General features: G+C 35.7%; 3 protein-coding genes across 4 annotated transcripts in view; 2 read left to right on the forward strand and 1 right to left on the reverse strand.

Moving 5' to 3' along the window:
- Window positions 1-4,663, forward strand: part of STXBP3 (syntaxin binding protein 3) — a 29,517-nt gene extending 24,854 nt beyond the window's left edge. The window contains exons 18-19 of the mRNA XM_065675267.1: window positions 1,067-1,215; window positions 3,371-4,663. Of these exons, the coding sequence (XP_065531339.1) occupies window positions 1,067-1,215; window positions 3,371-3,462 (241 nt within the window). The 3' untranslated portion in view covers window positions 3,463-4,663. The remainder of the gene's footprint in view (window positions 1-1,066; window positions 1,216-3,370) is intronic.
- A 2,696-nt stretch (window positions 4,664-7,359) lies between these two features.
- Window positions 7,360-20,016, reverse strand: AKNAD1 (AKNA domain containing 1). 2 transcript variants are annotated; one of them, XM_065675247.1, is made up of 16 exons: window positions 19,763-20,016; window positions 18,063-19,228; window positions 17,236-17,295; window positions 16,798-16,912; window positions 16,525-16,676; window positions 16,354-16,413; window positions 15,721-15,854; window positions 15,242-15,377; window positions 14,640-14,725; window positions 14,026-14,116; window positions 13,300-13,406; window positions 12,052-12,137; window positions 10,515-10,637; window positions 9,365-9,446; window positions 8,415-8,562; window positions 7,360-7,791 (listed from the first exon to the last, which is right to left on the reverse strand). In XM_065675247.1, the coding sequence occupies exons 2-16, from the start codon at window positions 19,149-19,151 to the stop codon at window positions 7,669-7,671; spliced, it is 2,592 nt and encodes an 863-aa protein (XP_065531319.1). In that variant the 5' UTR covers window positions 19,152-19,228; window positions 19,763-20,016; the 3' UTR covers window positions 7,360-7,668. The 2 variants fall into 2 exon arrangements, with proteins under 2 accessions (XP_065531319.1, XP_065531318.1); XM_065675246.1 differs by having other exon boundaries at window positions 16,783-16,912.
- Window positions 19,420-20,030, forward strand: part of GPSM2 (G protein signaling modulator 2) — a 30,626-nt gene continuing 30,015 nt past the window's right edge. Inside the window, exon 1 of the mRNA XM_065675252.1 lies at window positions 19,420-19,439. The gene's annotated coding sequence lies outside the window, so the exon portion shown is untranslated. The remainder of the gene's footprint in view (window positions 19,440-20,030) is intronic.

Below are 20,030 nucleotides of genomic sequence, written 5' to 3' on the forward strand. Positions count from 1 at the left end.
TGTACTTGCATATTTACTGAGTAATACTGAGAGGTTACTTTGGGATTTATTTTTTTAGCTCACTAATCTGTACCGTCCCTTCCTTCCCTTTTTAATCCTATGAGCTCTTGAACCTCATGATCAATACCTGCCTATTTGACAGCTTTGTCACATTTGGTAGTGTTATTTAAATGGTGTGACAGCTGAATAGCGATAGGAGTGTTTCTATCATAGGAATGCTCATTGCACTGATCAGATACAGGAATTCATAGGGAGGGAAATTTATACATATCCTAAAATTGGAAGAGACACTTGCATTGGAATTTGTATGTTATGGAATAAAAGACAAAAGGTACAGATGCACAGCCTTGGGAAAATATTTTTTCCCAGATTTGGGAACGTAAGGACACACAATGGTGATCAAGGCAAGGAAACACGGGCGAGTCCCTGTACATTTTAACTGGATCTCTGTCTTATAGACTGATGCAATGTGAGAATCTTTCAGGCAACCCAGCAAAGAGAGATCAGGGCTGAAGATGTCTGAATCTGCAATTTCTGAGTTAGTCTATTTTAAGTGCCTTTTGATTTTTCTTTTTGATTTTTTTTTTTCCTTTGCTAGCTATCTGAATCTTAGTTGGTAACAGCCAAGTTTGGTTGTTTTTTTTTTTTTTTGTTTGGTTTTGTTGGAGGGGGGGTTGGTTGTTTTTGGTTTTTTTTTCATTAGAGAATCTGTTCATGTTTAGAAACTGAGAAACCTAAGACTAGCTTTTTCAAATGATCCTGTCATGAAAAACGGCACTGGAATTGCTAGCATGCAGATTTAAGCTGCTTGGTAGAAGTCCTTTGTGTGTGTAACATTTTTGATTTGTATTTATTTTCCCCCATGTGATACTGAATAGTTTCAGAAATACACAAACTTGTTTTCAGTAAAATCCTCTGAATTATCAATTTGTTTATTTTATTTTTTTCTGAAATGATAATCAAATCAGGAACTGAATGATAGAAAATGTTACTGCTTAAGTGTGTTATTTTTACCAGAATTACTCAGTAATGCTATATAAATGTCATCTTACAAAATCTTTTACAGTGCACGCCAGAAACCTAAGGGTAGTTATAAAGATGAGCGAAGGAGTAGTGCAAGACTGATTATATTTGTGATTGGAGGAATTACGTATTCTGAGATGCGCAGTGCTTATGAAGTTTCCCAAGCCTACAAGTCCTGCGAAGTTGTTATTGGTAAGATTGCCTTGCAAAAAAGGGGGTAGGTAGGGGTTTGCTACATGTGTTTGTAGAAAATGTAAGGATCTTTTTTTCTTCCATTCCCCAAGTTGGTTTAGCAAACTAGTACTATAGCTAAAGTCTTTCTTGAAACTATGCGTCTGGAAGTATCTTTGCAGTTTATCTAGATTGCTTGGTGGTGGTTTGTTATTTTTGGTTAGTTTGTCTGTTGTTGTTTATTTTTCCACAACCAGATGTTAAGGATAATAAATGCCGTTATGCTCTATAGAAGAATCATCATGAATTACGTCAAAGAAATATATTATTGAATTAGCCTGAAAGCCTGAAAGTGAAAAGGATTCAAATGGATTTGTGTTTTCTTGTATTACAGCTGGCAAACAAGTGCAAAATTGCTCTTTTGGGGAGGTAGGGAATATAAGTATTTTTAACAAACCAACCAACCAACCAACGCCCCTCTCCACCCAAAAACCCCAAACAACAACCAAACCAAACCAATCCAAAATAACTTTTTCAGTGTAGATCAGTTGATGTTGCAACATCCTTGAGTTCTTGTCATGTGTTCTTTTCTAGGGACTTCACACAAGCCACACCATGATTTATAGCTTTTCCCCTGAAAAATTAAGTAATTGCCCTAATATTAAGATTCAGCAGTAAATGCATGAGTTAGCAGCTGGGGTAGCAACCTGTCAGTTAATATTTCAGGTGCAGTAAATGTTTGTTCTATCAGCTCCTGTGGTTCAAATAGTAACTTCCTGTAATGCTGTTTAAATTTAGGTGCTAAAGCATTTGCTTATATGGTGTATCAAAACGGAGCTCCTAAATACAGGTACTAGAGACCTGTATCCATGTCCAGTGGCAGCTGCTGTCCAGGTTCATGGTCATCTAAAGCATTCTAAATTGCCTGTGATACCTATGTCTAGCAATTCAATGTAGTCCTGAGTTTCAAAAAGGATGAAATATATGTACCATAATTCTAAATAAATAAATACTCTTCCTTAAAGCAATGACAACTTTGATTTTGAGATCGAGAGTCTGTTACTTAAAGATAGTGGGGAGTGTTTAGGTTTGGTGTTGTGTGTATTTGGGGCTTGTTGGTTTGTTTGGGTTTTTTGGTTGGTTGGTTTGTTTGCCGCTTTTGTCAGTGGTGGTTGAGGTAAGTTTAAGGCTGGTCCTACTTCTGAGTTGCAATTGAAAGACCAGAACAGCCATGTAGGTTAACAAGACTGTTTCTTCATCTGACACTTACCTAAATTCACTGTGGGTTTGTAAATAATTCTTCTGCAGTAGTATCTGGCACTAATCTTCCAGAGCACAATCTTCTCTTTTGCTTAGAGGCTTTTCTTGCAGTTTTGTTAGTAATCCTCATCTTTGAGGGAAGGTACTGACTACCAAATTTCCATATGTCTTACTGCAAGATGAAATCTTCTTGTGTTCCTGATTTGGAACTGAAGGATTAGTAGCCCATTCAGGCTACTAAAACTTAAGGTTCAAGACAGACCTGATTTTAAACAGTTAAAGAGTTCACTTTATAACTCTAGGGTGACCCTTCATGGCAAAAGTTAGAATGACTGGATGATAACGAGGTAGTTGTGCACTCTGGAAGAACCATAAGGGTTTTCTTTGCTGCTCCAGACTTGGCATTTGTTGCAAACTTTTCAAGGTGATGTCAGTAAGAGCCAGTTTTCTGTAACTGTTATTTCTGTGGAAAAATACTGTTTGTGACAATCTTTAACCCAGACAATTTCTTGATTCCAGGTTAAAAACCTGTTGTTAACTCCCCCTTTCACAGAATGAGCACATTACTTGCAGGCTGCAATAAATACATACAGCAAAGGTGGCCCAGGCTTAGCTTATATTTCAGACTGGGCAGAGCAGGGACTTGAAACTTATACCCGAAGTTAAGAATCCCAGTCTGAGTGTTTCAGTGTGCGGAAGAGGGACACCATGTACTTAATGTTGACACGGTGACACTATATGATAAAATCTGAAAAAACACTTTGAGCTGTTGTACTTAAGTTTCCCAGGTACAGTAAAACACACTGGCATGTCCCCAGTTTGTTTGTTTGTTTGTTTATTTATTTATTTTCAAGAGGGAATGTCTGTAATTCTGACTTTCAGACTAGTAGAGTTAATAATTCTCTTCTTCTTTCAGGTTCTACTCATATTTTGACACCTAAAAGACTACTGGATGAAGTCAAGAGCCTTAGTAAACCCAAGGATATGGTCTACATTAAAGATGAATAGAAGTGATGATGTTAATGATGCATTAGGAAAAGACAAATAGTATGTACATATTATTATGGAGCTGAGTGTTCTAAATACTGTACCAGGTCACTACACGGTTCTCACTAATGGAATGGCACTTTAAATTTGCTGCTTTTTTTGGGGTGGGGGAGGAGAAGGTAGATGGTAGAATCAACCTGTGTGTCTCTTAGGTTGTATTTTGTAGAGTTAGTGTTAATCTGCAAGTCCTTTTTCAAAAGGGCTTGTTCATTCCTAAGAAATGATGCTAAAAGTTACTGTGATTATGTATAGACTGGAATTGTCTTGAGAACTGTGGAACCTTTCTGTTGTAGAGTTTATTTCTACCAATGACTGAATTAAGGGACTAGGCTCTTATGTAGAGGCTTTGGGAGAAAATTTGGCAATATGATTTTATGATTAATATATTTCACAGTGTGGTGTCTAAAGCTGTAATATTTTCTGTCAAATAACTCACTGAATTCTTTAAATATACGTAACTGTGAAAAATCAAGGTTTTTTTAGATGGTGGTGGGTAAGGTACAAAGTTAATCATGGAAGTGCTAAGCACCTCTAATTTCAATAAATAACTGGAGAAATGCTGTTGAACTGTGCACTAAAGTACACTTTAAATAATACAGGGATTATTACTAAAGCTTTTCAAAAAACCTTTTTCTTACCTACTTCCTTATAATTGTGTCTACATAGTCTTAGAAGTTGAATTGCTTGTAATATTCAAGTTCCAAAATTTTTAGCATAAATCCCTTTTTGAGTGAGTGGGGGCAGTGGAAAGGGAGAGTAAAAGAAGGGAAGTAGTTGAATCTTTCAAATGGCTTGATTCTTTAAGAGAAGAAAAGCAAAAAGTAAACCAAACACCAAAAGTGATGCATTCAAGAGATTTACTGTGTTCCTCTACTTTGTTACATACTAAGAAAGAAATACATAAATTGTGTTGAAGGGGATCAGAGAAGTTCTAAATGACATTAATTCTGTAATATTGGTAATGTTTAGATTTGTCTTGGAAAATTACTTCAGTAATTAAATTATGAACCTTTTAAAGGGATGTTGTATTGATGTGCCTTGAAATGTTCGTTCCATGTAGAATCTGAGAGAAATGTTGTAATGAAAAAGATGAGATTACTCATGGCTTTTTATTTACAGTTTTTGCCAACTGTAAGGATATTAACTTTTTGTTTTGCAGAAAGGTGGCTTTGTTTCTTTACCCTTAATTTTGCCCGCAGGTTAACTAGTAAGTTAAGAGAACAGTTTGGATAGATAAGTTCAGTCAAAGTTAATTAGAAGGTTGAAAAGGTCAAATTCCTTCCCTCTGCATCAGAGAGGAATGAAATGGGAGAATATTATGTAATGATTCTAGAATGTTGCAGGACATGGTGTGTGATGAGGATAAGTGGCAGGAGCTTTCAAATGTGTGTACGTGAGTTAAACATGTAATGTATTCTGACTTTATTTTCAGTGGGAGTACAGGAACAACACCTCCTTAACTGGTTCATTAAACATCATGTGCATCAAAACACCAAAAAAAATAAGTTAGCAGAGATAACTTATGTTTATCTGAATTCTAGTTTCTAGCTCTAAATATCACAGTAAAGATCCAGCGTAAAAGTATGTATTCAAGAAACGCAGTGCTCAACGCTTTTTTACTGAAGATGCACACATTGAAATCAGTATTAAACAATTAAATTTAGGAGTTCTTTCACTTGGGCAAGAAGAACCCAAGTTCAGTGTAAAAGCAGTATGTAATTACATTATGTTTTCATACTCCAAAACCTTAAAAGCAATAAATACAGAACAAAATAACTGATATCCAAGTGTCCTACTTAAGGACTGAAATAACTGAAATACAGTAGTATATAGAATTTATTGTATTGATATTGAGAGTTGAAGAAATACCAGCTTGAAATGTTACATTTACTTTTATGGATTTGGCAGCTAAGCCAAAAGCAGACACTTGATAGTCTAAGTGCTATCACTAGCTCAAAATTTGATAGCTGATAAATATAAGACTTAAGACTTTCGAACCCATCATTTGCTGTTTCCAGAAGGCAAAGCCAAGCCTTACTGCAAAGATGGATTAAGAGAGATGCTTTAAGAAAAGAAACCTGACGGAGATATGTAGCTGAAAACAGCTGGTTTGTTACAGGAGCTTGTGAAGGTGATGGGAGCAGATTTCTTGTAGAGATAATTTTTTTTTCCCAAGGATCTTCTTGGCTACTTTTCCACATCAAAAATTGTTTTATCAACATCAAGAATGGGCAAGAGTTGTATCAAGATAAGTCTTCCCCCCAAACCCTAATATTTTAGAGTAAGTGTACAAGGTATATTATAATTTTGAAAGTTCCTGTTTTCATATGATGCATCTTAAAATAGCTTCCTGTCCCATAAATGTGGGCCCAGAATCACATAAGCACATGTTGGTCTGCTTCGCCTAGATAAACTGCACTTGGAAATATCTTTAATATTTCTTAAGTTGAATCTAGAAATCGGAACAAGATGCAGAGATGATAAAGAGAAAAATCAAAGGTATGGAATAATTTCCATATCAAGAATGGCTAGAATAGGATCCTTGATCAAGGGGAAAAAAGTGAGACATGATGCAGTAATGTAACATGCTTTAAATTTTTAATTTTGGGGGGGTGGGGTGGTTGGGAGGGAGGGGCAAAAACCTTGACACACATGGGAGAAAAATCTTTATGGGGCTATTAATGTTGATGGTGAAGGACTCTGAGCTTTCAGTTTCCCGGAGAATGTTCTAAGTAAATGTCACTGTGCTTGTCTGCTGGTTTTTTATTCTTGGGCATTTGCTGTCACGTCTGGGACAAAAGGTTCAGACAGTGACCCAGGATGAACAAAACATCTGGCTGTGCTTGTGGGGTGGGAAGATTTCTATGGTAGAGATTTTTTTTTTCTTTTTTATTGGATCTATGAAATGTATAGAAATTACTTTAACTCTGATGTTAATTTGCAAAGTAATAATAGGAACATTCCAAACATTAATCCAGCAACTTCTAGTGAGCCCTTCACCTGTGCTGTTGTCTTAAGCTGAATAAAGCAAATCCATGGATAATAAGCAGAGGCAAATCAAGTTATAAGGATATACAAAAAAAAAAAGAAAGGTTAATAAATAGTATTGTTGGCTGTCAAGTGTGGAAGAAGCCCTGAAAAACAAAAAGCTGTTGATTCGGGCTAGTAAATCAGTGGTAAACAGCAGCAAGTTTAGCTGTCACTGCTTGCATGAATGGAGTCTAGTTATCTCTGTATCCATCAACTGATGAAACCACTCTTGGTTTCCCTGAAAATGACTGTCTTTTTAAGCAATGCACTGTCACTTCTAACTTGGTTTCCATCAGTTCTTATGTATTTGGGAATTGCTTCAGTGATTAATATCCCTGATAATATAAGGCTGTTAACTTACTTGTAATAACTGCAGTTAAATGGATTTCAGAAGGAAGATAATATGACTCCTCTCGGCCCACTGTATTTCTACAGTATCTCAAAATTCTCCAACCTACTTACAATAATGTAAATTCTTTAAGCCAAATGTATCTGACAGGGTAAGGACACTGCATTGAAGAAACAGACTATGTAGTTGTTCGGAGTACTTACACAACAGATGGTAATACTCAGTTACTGAGATGTGCAAGGAAGTCCTTTAAAAACAACTCCCAATGTAGGGCACGCTAAAAACAAAATAATTACAAATATTAATTACAACTTGGTATGTGAGCATAATGCTTATTGATGTTGCAGGTGCATAGGCTATTTCCCTTTATTGTGCTTAAGCAGCTGCTGTTAAGGTGTGGGAAGAAAATACATGCAGTAATCACTGAGCTTTATTCTCTTATTGAGGGGTGGGAGGGGATAAAAAGTCAAAAAGTTACCTTTGCTTGTTTAAGCCAATTTTTATTAAGCTGTCTTAAATGAAAACTCGGAGAAGGTTGCTGTGCACAGTAATGGGGATGAGCCAACATCCTGAAGACTCTCAGTAGAATTAGTAATTCGTTTGCCAGTTCAGAGACTGAGTGTGCAATACCAATAAGCTCTGGTTTGGTTTAGTACTGATAGCTACAGAACAACTAACAAAGTCAGCTAGCTGACTTTCTGATCTTTGTTTTTATTATTTCATATTTGTAGAGATGCTGATGCTTCAGTATCAACCAGCAAAACAAAACAGCGTTTGAAACTGGGTAATTAAAGTTGCTTCCTTTTAACTTTAGCCAGATCTTCCGAAACTGCTTGTACCATTCGTTCGGTAGCTTTCTTCAAAATGTGTGCTGTCTCTATGGCATGATCCAGAGTGGAATGTAAAATCTGCTGGGAAATAATGAAATATAGCCTTGTTAATACTAAAGGCAGATGTTTACATAGGTGTAGAATAGAAAATAAGGTTTGTTTAAGATTCTGTGCAGTGTTTTCACTCTGAATACATGCTGAGAAGAAAAAATTCTGAGTCATGTGAGACCATTCCAGGATTCAAGTTGGAAGTACCTGTTAAGTTAGTTCTGTTTGTGTAATCCTTTCAGCTGAGAGATGTTTACACATTACTAAAGTAGAAGCCCAGTGTGGTGCATGTTTGTGGCACTGGGAAGGTTTTCTTTAGGTTTTGATAGTGGTTTATATGACATGTTTTATTTCAGTATATGAAATATAATTCCAGAAATAAGAGCCAGTGCTCCTTTACTTTTCCTTTTGCCATTTATGCATGGACTGAGTTATGTAAAGAGTCTGTAACATACTCATATGAAATAACATACTAATACATAAGCTAAAATATTTGGGATTTTAACTCCTTCCTGCTTGATCCTCAAAAGGACTAGACATGCTTAGGTTGTAATAGACAACTTGCTAAGAATGGGATGTTCAAAAGTGTCATAATGTGGGGATGAAAGCTTCACAGGATAGTTGTGTGGCTTTTAATTTTCACTCTGAATTCTTACATTTGCATTGGACTCATTAGCATTTCTGTATTGGATGTTGATTGCAGATTTGGTTTGGCCAGGCTTCTTGCTGGGTAAGCAGTGATATGAAAGGATAATTTTATCATACGTGCTTGAACAGCAGGTTTTGGCAGCCTCCGAGTTTTGCCTAAAAATAGGATGCATAGCATAAATACAAACAATTTGAGTAAAAAAGAATTTCTAAAAAATAAATATATAAACACCTTGATAGCATACTTGGTAGCAAGGTAATTTTACAGTGAGTAGAATTTTTCATTTAACTGCAAAACACAGTCCATAGTAATTTGTGTTACATTTGTATTGCAGTAAGATAGAAAACATGCCAGGATGCAGTCAGGAAATCGCTCACAATAGTATTGCTTTCTTGGTGCTTTCTCTGAGTGGTCTGTGCCACTAATTCTCAAGTCCAGCTGCTGTGCTTCTACACAATTGCTACTATTGAGTAATGCTGTCAAAAACTATGGTGACAAAATTGCCTGAATTTCAGTCTAGTCTGTGCCTACAGTTAAGAATCCATTTTATTTCTCAGACGCCCATTATATCTTAATGTTAACAATAGTTAAAATGGGACTATTATGTATAAAGAAATGGTAGCAAACTAATGCAGATCTGCTTTTTAATCTGTGAATGGGACCATCCTCTTAATCAAGTGAAATAATTTTTTTTTTTTTTTTACTACTAAATGTGTCAGTTGAAGAAGTATTTACTCTTCCTTAAATTAGAAACATTCAAGAACTACTCAAGAATTATTTACATTTGCTATTAGGTTAAATATTTTCATTTCCCTAATGACTGAAATTCTAATATATCGCATACACTGCAAAGACGAAACTTTCCTTCTGTCTGATACTGGTGAGTTGTTTTTTCCTTGCTGACATCTTCAATAATGGCATTTTCTGTTGTACTATATAGTTATTGCTGCAGCTTACCTTGCAGAAAGTCTGTTTACAAGTTCACGTGGCTGTTTATTTTTTTGAGCCTTTTGAGAGGAAAGTCTTTTCTGTGAATAAGCTGGAATAGTTGAGGCCATGTTTAAAACAAAGACAAAAAAAGTAATTTGCTATGTATTTATAATTTTTCTTCATTTGGCATTCATAAAAAATCAAGTACTTATCACTCCTGAATAAAACTTGAATATGACTCTCTTTGTAAATGAGGACAGATTAACCTTTTTGTGTTTGCTGTTGAATTTAGTTCTGTGGTAAATAGAATGCAAATTTATATTAATTTCATACAGTGAAAGACTAAAGAGGCAAAGTGTAGAATAATCAGACTCGTATCATCCTAATCATTACATGAATACTTTGATTTATATGTTTATAGAATTTATACAAATAAGTAACTAATTTGTACTTCCTTCCCACTGCTGAAAATGTGTATTTTTCTGTATGCAATTTTTTTCTACAGTACAGAGAGGAGTCTGAGGTAAGAGACTTTAAAAGCTACATGTTCAACGTTATAAATATTATTTATAAAATAAGGTTTTTCTTGACTTTGTGTGTCACACCATTTTGAGTGTGGAGATGGAATCTTCTTTAGTACTTGTTTACTTCAGGTAACAGCACTGAAAGTTGGCATAGTAATACCCAATTTAAAAAATTCTTCTTTATGGCACTGCAAAATGAGATATTCCTATCATAAATAAAACACAGAAGGGACTCTTCTCATGAAGAATCAGGTCAGTTGTTGTGTATGGGGACTAAACTTGGCCAGGGGTGTGTTAAAGTTGGATTTGCTGATGTGTATATATCTTGTAGAGCAACATCTATTGTTGCTTCTGGTTGCTTATGCTAAATTAAATTTGACCTGATGGTTGCAATGTGGCCTTTTGCCTCTTGAAATCTAACCTGTGATAAGTAATTATTTCAGTACACATCATGCTTATAAGATGAACCCCAACATCTATTTCTACACTTGGCATGAGACTCAACAGACTCTTTGTAATTCCTAAGTTGAAATTGATCTTTGCTTCCTGTAGGGCATCTGCATCTAAACCTTGAAAACAAAGACATGTTTAGAAAAACAAACACTATGAAAAATATTTTTGTGTAGGTATTAATATTTTTGTGAATATTATACCTCTTATCTCTCCATGTGATCTTTTATTGAATGTTTTGTATCTTCCAGTTTCACAGTTCGTAAGTTCCTTGTTTAGTGAATCATTATAGGAATTGTAGGCAGAGATGTCTTCTGAATCACTGCCTAAAATCCCAAAAAGAAATGAAAAAGGTCTGAAATAGTAAAAATTTCGGCGTGTGTACCTACGTAATTATTTGTCTTTCAGCACCATCATTTTTGAGCCCTTTGCTGCTATTAACACTGCTGCAATTTGAAGTAGTACTTTCTTGTCCATCACAGGTCAGGACTGAACTTTAAAGATTGTCTCAAATGTAGATTTGTTCTGGTGGTGGTTGTTTCTAGTCTGAGAACTGGTGTTTTGTGTGTGTTTGGGGTTTTTTTGTTTATTTTTCGTTTGTTTTTTGTTGGTTTGTTTTCGGTTTTCGGATTTTGTTGGGGGGGTTTTTTGTGTGTGTGTTTTTGGTGTTTTGGGTTTTTGGGTTTTTTTGGTTTAGTTTTGTTTGGGTTTGGTTTTTTTTGTTTTTTTTTTTTTTATTTTAAAGTAAGCTCTCTCATCTCCATAGTTTTGTGACAACAATGCAGCCTAAGAGGAATGTGACAGCAGAATTTGGGAGATCTATTACAGCACTCTTCAGCTATTGCACAAATCAGTACTAACAATAATGGCCTCTAGTGTTTTAAGTTAAAGTGAAAGGGTATTGCAGAGAATCCAAGGACAACAGGCAGGCCAAAGGTAAGAATAACCTACATATTCAGACTTAAAACTGAATCTAGGACAGCCCATGTTATTATTTTTTTAGTTTTTGGGTACTAACTGCTTCAGAGTATTCTGCAATGAAAAGACAAGATAGGGATGCTGTAACAGAAACAAATGCCAACTGATTCTTCGTGAACTTCCAAGACCTGAAGTCTGGGATGGCTTGTCTACTGATATAATCAGCTCAGCAGCCTGTGTGGGATCTATTTTGGATTCAATGACCTTATATTATTAGGGGCTGGACTAAGGAACAAGAATATTTTCAGCCTGTGTCAGCCTTGAATGGGTCAAAGTTTAGGAAAACTTTGTTATCTTTGATTTTTGCAGAATAAGAATGTTGAATCCAAAAACTAAACCTGGAAGTACTGATGTGAAATGTTTCAGTTGCCATGTTTTAAATCCCACTTTTAGGATATGAAATAAATGTACGTAATGATGAGAAAAAGCAAAATCAATGCATTCTGTACACACAACTTACATGAAGTTGCTTTGGACCCTGTTCATTTGAGTTCTGAATATCTCTGAGAATGGAGATATCATGGCTTCTCTTGGGCAAACTGTTTTCAGTGTTTGACTAGATCCAGAGTTAACACTTACTTATTATTGCTCATATTTAACTGGAAATTCTGTTGCAGCACATCTGTTATCTCTTAGTCTGTCTCAGTGTCTTAAAACCACAAAAATAATTTCATGCTGCTGAGATGTGATAGGTATGTATTGAACATGATTCAGTAGTAGGCAGAAGCACAGTTCTGACCTTTGTATGCCATCATTACTTACTCAGGTTGCTGTCTGATAAATCAGTTGGTTTTCTCTGCATGAAGAGTGAACAAGTTCCAGTTTTCTTTTCCTGTACGTTTGTGTTTCTTTGAGCATGAAAACAGAATATTAATTGTACCTTAATACCTTTATAATGAGCCTTATAAGCATATTATATTAATGTTTGATCACTTCTTACTTGAGGAGAAATCAGGTTTACCCTTAGAAATAACATCTCTGAATAGCAAATTAGTATGAAAATCCTCTGTATTTATATACATTGCATCAAAATATTATCAATGGTAAGGATTATACAGTTTCTTGGTAGCTTTGAGCTATTAAGGCTTTAATTTTACTGCCTTCAGGTAATAAGAGGAATATTTGAGATGTACTTTCTGCCAGAACAAGAACCAAGTTCCTTGTTTGTGTTATTGTACACCTATTTTAACTTAAGGCATACAGTATCATCATATGTGTTTGGAAAATATTCTAATCATTAATGAAAATAATGATGAGAAATGGAGCTAACTTTCTTTAAATGACAGGTGGGGGAAAAAAAGGAACCTAGGTGAGTTCTATTACATAAAGATTAACATTTATATTTAGATAAATATTATTGTGTTCTACACTGCATGTATGGTGAGATCTAGCTTTGGTTACAGATGTAATTTGCCAAAATTTGGAACTCCAAAATAAAACGTGTAGATTTATTTTATCACACTGACATTTCTATAACTGAAACTTTTCAAATGTAAGGGTCACTCTGTAATATACGTAGAGGTATCCATATGCTCTCTTTCCAGGCCTACGAGGTAGTTGATGACAGTGGTAACTTCAAATATTTTACATTGCTGAACACTTTGCAGCCATCCCTGTTTGGGATGCTGACATGAATCACTGAATAGAGAACCAAGACAAAGCCTCTTCTCTTAATACACTATTAAAATAACTCTGTACCACTTAAGCACTCTAAACCTTATGGTGGTCCAGTGGTCTACTGAGATGGGATACTTTATAATATGAATGTTATCTTCTCTTTAGTGGGAGCTCTGCCATTTCTCTGGTCATCTGGTTTACCACATACTTTATGTGATTATCTGCTGACAAACTTAAAAAACAGATTGTCATCTCATTTATCTGTATTAAAGATGTCATTCAATGTTTCAGGCAGAGTCCAGTATAGAGACATATCAATGTACCTGCACGTATCCATTCACTTAGCTGTAGGAAACCACATATGTGACAAGGCAAAATACATGATACACTTACCCATTCATACTTGAATCTTTATCAGCATTAAATTTTGGACTTGATGTATCCTGACTGTGGCATGCAAGACCTTCACCAGGATATTTCTGCTCAGGTGAGAGGCATCTCTGTTGCACACAGAAAGCAAAACAAATGTATATATGATAGTTTATATTACTGTGTATCTGTATGACATATCAAACAGGATAGTATAAACAATCACAGTGTCTGCATATCAGTTCTGTACTGCTTCTAGTTACCATCAAGTCTACAATTTGATTTATCTTCTTACAATTCTGTCTGTAGAGCAGACTGGGAAAAATACGACCACTTTATTGTCTGTGCAGTTGGAATTCAAGACAGGTTGCTTTTAGAAGGATTAGTATATATGAATTAATCTTTCTGTGTCTTAAATATGTTTAAAGGCAAGCAATTGTTTGTAGGTTTTTCCTCTCTGAACAAATATTAAAGTCAGGCTAATAAACACAGCTAAGTCTTTCCTGAGAGAAACCGATTTTATCACAGAACTCTAAAATGTTTGAGAGTCCTTTAAATTTCTCCTTTGGAAACCAATTCAGCAATGTTTTGTTTTCACTATTCTACAATTCTAATGTTACAATATGCTGTAATATCCCGAAAGATGAGCTATCATGCTGTGCAACTACTGAAGAGAAAAATGTGTGATCTCAAAGCTGCATAAGATAATGTAAGTTAAAAAAAAAGTGAGGATGGAAACAGATCACATACCATTATGTTGGAAGAATGCTTGTTTGCTAGCAGACCTTTTCTCAGAGGCTCTCCTTGTCTTCTGGAAGCTGGTTCACCTCTCTTTTGTAACCTCAGTTGGTTAAGGGAAACACATTAATTTTATGTTTCTCATCTCACAGAGATATGATTAATACCCCAGATAAAATTCCCCGGAAGGGCAGAGATGGTATATAGATTGCTTCATGAAGGTTTGATGGCAAATTATGTCAGTATCTGCATCCCTCCCTTTTCTTTTTTAATTAAAAAGACCACACAAATATTGGCAAGTAACTTTTACTGGCAATGTTGTTCTCAGTGCCAGTGAATTTTGTGTGATGCAGTGCATTCAGTAGGATGTAGCTCCTAGTGAAACTGATGGTAGTGTTTTGGCTTCAGGAAATACTTCGAGGTCCATAAAACCCAGAAAGGTAGCAATGCCAGGCTGGAAGGAATTATTAGGTATGCAGTTACAGAATTCTATAAAAGTTTTATTCTGCAAGTATCCCTGTTGATTTCAGAAATTCCAGACATGCTGCATTTTCTATATTCAGCAAATAATTTTAGATAAACGTTTATAAAAGCTGATAAATAAATATTTTTAAGTTTCCACTTACGTGTGAAGGCAGAGATTGCACTTGTCACCTTCTGAAGAAAACTGATTTGTTTGTGGGATTTCATCAATTGTCTGACTTTTTTCTCCCTTATTGTTGGAAAGAAATAAGTTTTCAATGCCTCTTTTTTCTGGAGGATCAGCAGTGCTAGAAACTACTGAGCTCTGTACAAGTAACCATAGCATAGAGGGGTAGTATGTGGTTGTTGCATTGCAAGTATGTGACTTCTACCAGCTACCATTTTCAGTGTCCCTAACTTGGGATTCAGTGAAAAATGTTTTCTGAAACATTGACTATGAAAACGTTTGCTGATATTTGTCTACAGATGTGTAGAGGGCCGTAAGATTACTTTTTGTGCATTTATGATCTAGGACAAAATACTGCCATTCTTGGCAGTAAAATTAAGTTTTCTATAGCATAATAATGTTTGATCTTCCAGTAATTTTGCAGTTCAGAATCTTGGACAAATGAAGTAGTATTTCTTCCAACTAAATGATGGTGATTAGTTCCCCAAAGCAAAGACAGCTTTGTATAAGTTTAAAATAGCTGTTTGTATTTTCTTACTTAAAAGAGAATAATTTTAGATTTGAAATAGTAAGAGTTACCTCACAAAGGGAATATGATGAATGGGCAGATTCATTGGAAGTAAGCAAAGAAGACAAGCTGCATTTGCTGTCATCAGTTTGTTCTTGGATGTCTTCAAGCAGCATGCCAAGTCTAAATATTTCTCCTTCCAACTTTCTAAACCCAATTGCAATACACAGTTAGTGAAATAAGTATAAACTGATACTTTATTTATTACTATAATAACCATATTGGGCATTGCAGTACACTTCCCATAGGATAAGAAATAAATTGGAGTTCACTGAGCCCTTATGAAGTACTTGAATTAATCAATTAGCCTACTGATTACTAGGATATGGAAAGCCCAAAATAAATATTGGCCACTCACTTTTAGTTTACCGCATACAGTATTAAGATAATGTTTGCACTTAAAATTCTAATGGATAAATGAAGTATGGGTTGTAAAACACTCAAAATGTAGAAAATAGATTGAGGTACTAATTATCACTTATCTTCTAACCTTTCAGGATCAAACTCTCCAACGTTGATAGACTTGTCCTTGTAGTTCTGCAGCTGCAAATTATGGTGCTCTTCTCTAGCTGTTAAATAGTTCCTTTCCAAGGTATCAAGATATCTTTTCAATTGATTTAATGCCTTTACCAATAAGAAATAATTCAATAGCAATTGTCATTATGATTTAGCAAGCCATAGTGATAGCTACTTGTGCTAGGTAAGCTAGATGCTCTTGACAGTGATGTTGGTAAGAATTCTGGTACTGCTGTGGATTGGAACAGGACTGCATCTTATATAACCACTTCGTACTCTGTGCTGCTCTGTTGTGTATGAGTAAAATACTAACCCATGACTTATGAATGGACATCCTGCATGTCAAAATTAGTTACTTACATGTCAACTTAATGGCTTTTGCTAATAGTTTTGAGTTGTAATCCTTAAAAAAGATTTAAGATTTCAGCCACCTACTGAACACTTTGATTACTGCCTTTTAAACTATTGCCTTATAATTTGTGTGAGAAGGAGAAAAGAAGTATTTTTACAAGTATCTGATGAGAAGATGGAGTATATTGCCTGCACATTGAGTCTACAGCCATTTAAAGTGCATTTCAGATAACTGAAAATACATAAATTAATTTACCAGACAGTTGTCTTGTAAAAGTAATGTCTCTTGGGTCATATGCTTAGAGAAGCCTTCCACCTTCAAGACAAAATATGAGAATTTTATTAAGGATTTTTAAAAATGAATATGACAAATGAATATAAAATCTGAGCATCAATACAAGGTATATATTGAACCAGAGCTCCTTACTTTCTTTATTACTTCGTCTGTCTGATCCTTTAGTATTTGAGTCATCTTTTCTCCTAGTGTTAGTTCTGGAAGTAAATTAGAAGGATTTGGACAGTATGCTTCTACTGTCCCAACTGCTGGTAATGCTGATGCTGTAGTTCCATACTGTAATCCTACAGAATACAAGGGAAGATCAATCAATTGGAATTTCTGCCCAAAGTATCTGCCCAGAAATGCTAAATTACATAAAGTAGTCATTTGCATACGGTAATAATTTACTTGCTTGAGACAAACCATGTGTAGATTGTATAGTGATTGGAGTATGTAATGTAAAGACTTCAGAGGGCATTCCAGTGTCTCCTGAGTAAACAGCAGTGCTGGCATTTGGACAATCTGACTGAGTAGGTACCTGTTAAAATGAGGAATTTGGTTGTAAAAATATAAAGAACACTTATGGACATAAACAGGAAATTTAGAAATAAAATACATAGTGCAAGTTATTAATATTAATGAAATGTTTATTATAACAATCCCATATAATTTGTGTTTATAGTTTGATATATGTATAGTGTCTTATTGTATAAATACTTAAAACTCTATGTTGTGAAAATCTAAAGAGGATTTGTATAAATGGGATATATAATATGAAGGTGACAAGATAGTTTTGAGAACTATTTATAGTTCTAGAGATCAAGGAGAAGGAAACAAAAAATCTATTTGAGAGATTTTTACCTTAGGATTCAGTCTCAGCTGGTCGATACGATTTTGGATGTCAGCATGCTGTGTCAGCATCTTGTTTGCAGCCAGAGAATATTAGGGAAAAGTATTAAAACTTGTTACAACTCAAATGATTCACTAAGAGAGCAATCTAGGAATGGACTTAAGCATTTGTATAGCTCTGTCAGTCAACTCCATGGCATGAAATGGAGAAGAGATTATCAAATTATTAACAAACTTTAAAAGAAATTTACTACAATAAACACTGTCAAATTAATTCTTTAAAAATAATTGGCTTGTCACTTAATACAGCTGAAATAGTTGAAGAGTACTAAGATGTTCAAGGGCAGGTTGGACAGAGCCTTGGGTGACACAGTCTAGTGTGAGGCATCCTTGCTCACGGTAGGGTGATTGGAACTGGATGATTTTAAGGTCCTTTTCAACCCTAGCTATTCTATGATTCTATGTGAAAAAGGCAACAATGTCTATCAAACACAGGTACAGTATAAAAATACAGTAGTCTTTAAAGTACTTCCATGTAGATGCTCAAATTCATCAAAATACTGGAAATAACAAGTTATTGTGATTATCTTAATGATTTGATGGAATGCTTTATAATTGTAAATAACACACCAGAGCATCACTAAATATTTGGTAATCTAAGTTTCATATAAATTCAATCCCACAGAATTTGATTTGGGAAAGCAGTTGTGGACTGTAGTGATATACTTGCTGATACCTATAGGCTGCCTGCATGAACTAGTCATGGTAGTTGGACACAAAGTATCTTTTAATGGTAAAACAGTCTTAACTAGTATTAAGAATTACAGCATTTTAATTACCTCTAGCTGTTGCAGCAGTTCTGGAATGCCTGATTCTTCACTGTTCTCTACTGCAGCAGAACTGAAATTGTTCTTATTTTCTGTAACGTTTGCAGTTACTGATTTACACAGTGAAATAGGGAAGGATTTTGCTGTTTCAGTTGTTAGAACTGAGTTAATATTGTCACTTCCTGTTGGTACTTTAACTTCTGAAGCAACTTGGAAGAAGTCAGGAATGCAGTAGTGAGCTTGACCTTGTTCATATTTGAGCTCATGAGGTGAAACTGTTCTCTTAAACAGGGTGCTCTCTTCTTTCATGTTTTGAAAGATGTGTGTCGTATTGTTCTCATTAATTAATTGTAAATTTTCTTGCTTGTACCCATACTTAGCAGTAGAAGAAATAGGTTTCTTTAAAACAAGTCTATTCTCATTGAGCAAATTTTTATTTTTATCACCAGTGTTTACTTCCTCATGTTTTTCCAAGTGATATTCTGCAGAGTTAGTTGCCCACTGTTCATATGCTAAAAGGCCTTTGTCATGTTCTGAAGGCTCAGGTTTGCTTACAGTGTCATTGATACTTTCTGTAAGGGATGTCTCTGGTATTGTTTCACATTCTATTAACTGGTATGTGCTTGTTAACTCTCCTTTAGAAAAATGTCGCAAGAGGACATTGGACATTTTTGAGTGAGTTAGATGTTCTTTGCCATCTAGTTTACTGCAACTGCTAATAGATAATTCCTTCTTAAAGGCAGCTTGACTTCCAGGCATTTCAGCTGAAATTCCCATTGTTCCTACAGCACCTCTGCAGTGGTGGCTGGAGAATTGTTCAGGTTGTGAATGAGTTTTGTAATTTGCTGCTGCTTTTATGTTTTTGTTATCTTCAGAACAGACGAAGGTTAAAATACCAGAAATCTCTCTTGTACAAGTACAGTCGTTCAAATTACCTGAATCATTACTGTATTTCCAGTTTACTCCTACATCTCCATCATATGGTAACTCATCTTGTTCCTCATCAGTTGCATCTGTGATACAACCTATATCATCAGAAAATGGACTATTCATTTGGGTTTTCATCCAGTCTGATGGTTTGCACTTCTTCGTAGTCTCCATATCCAGTTAACATAGAATATACATGCCATTGCTTCTCCACTTCTGGGTAGAGCTTTTATTAATGCATCGATCAAAATCTGTAATGTATGAGTAATAATTATTTTATACTTAAATACATCTGAGAATAAGATGTGCATGTGTCTGCACCTACCTACTGCAGGCTTTTTAGGACTATCCACCTGACTTGGATGTTTTCTTATTTACACTAGGAAAGTTGGCTTAATGACTGGAAGAAACAGACACAAATGCCAAAAGCATTGGGAAAAGGAGAATTAAGCTTAGCACCAGGTACTTGTCCTTGTTATTAATCTTTCTGTAGTATTATAGAGTAAAACCCTTTGTGATGGAGCTAACAATGATAGTAGAACTGAACCTCAGTTTTGTAAAAAAGTAATACAGCTTTTGCATTCCCACCATACTGCATTTCTTCAGCTTCTGCACCAGAGAAAAACCCCTAAACTTGTTTTTAATTTCATTGTTACCCCTTTATTTCATTAGAGAAAATGCACAGAATTAGTACAAAACTAAAGTACTGGCCAGTCTTGTCAGTTTCATGAGCTGCCTAGTTTCACACACACCGCAGTCACTAAAAGTGGAAAGAAAGAACTTACAGCACTCGTTTCCTACAAGCAGCTGTGTGGCTGAGCTGTTCCGCTCTCTGAGCTATGAAGCTGTAGAGGAGTGTGTTGCCGCGGAGGGTGCGGGCCCGGCAGCAGCGCGGTGCCTGTCGCATCGTGCAGCGATGCTGTGGTGCGGGGCGCACCAGCTGTGCGGCGGCCGCCGCCACGCCCGTAACCCGAGCCCGGCGGCGGGCGCTGCTGCGGGGCCGGGCGGCGCGCAGGTGCTCCCTCCGCCTCCTGCCCCGTGCCTGCTCTGCCC

Source organism: Lathamus discolor, chromosome 3, assembly GCF_037157495.1.
Source record: "Lathamus discolor isolate bLatDis1 chromosome 3, bLatDis1.hap1, whole genome shotgun sequence".
NCBI classification, from domain to species: Eukaryota; Metazoa; Chordata; class Aves; order Psittaciformes; family Psittacidae; genus Lathamus; species Lathamus discolor.

Excerpts from the sequence above, each read along its gene's own strand:
- AKNAD1 (XM_065675246.1), bottom strand. The coding sequence starts at position 19,151 with ATGGAGACTACGAAGAAGTGCAAACCATCAGACTGGATGAAAACCCAA. Across the intron at positions 16,414-16,524 it reads CAGACGAAGTAATAAAGAAA|GTGGAAGGCTTCTCTAAGCA; the intron begins GTAAGGAGCTCT and ends TTTGTCTTGAAG. Across the intron at positions 14,726-15,241 it reads CATCATATTCCCTTTGTGAG|GGAGAAAAAAGTCAGACAAT; the intron begins GTAACTCTTACT and ends TCCAACAATAAG.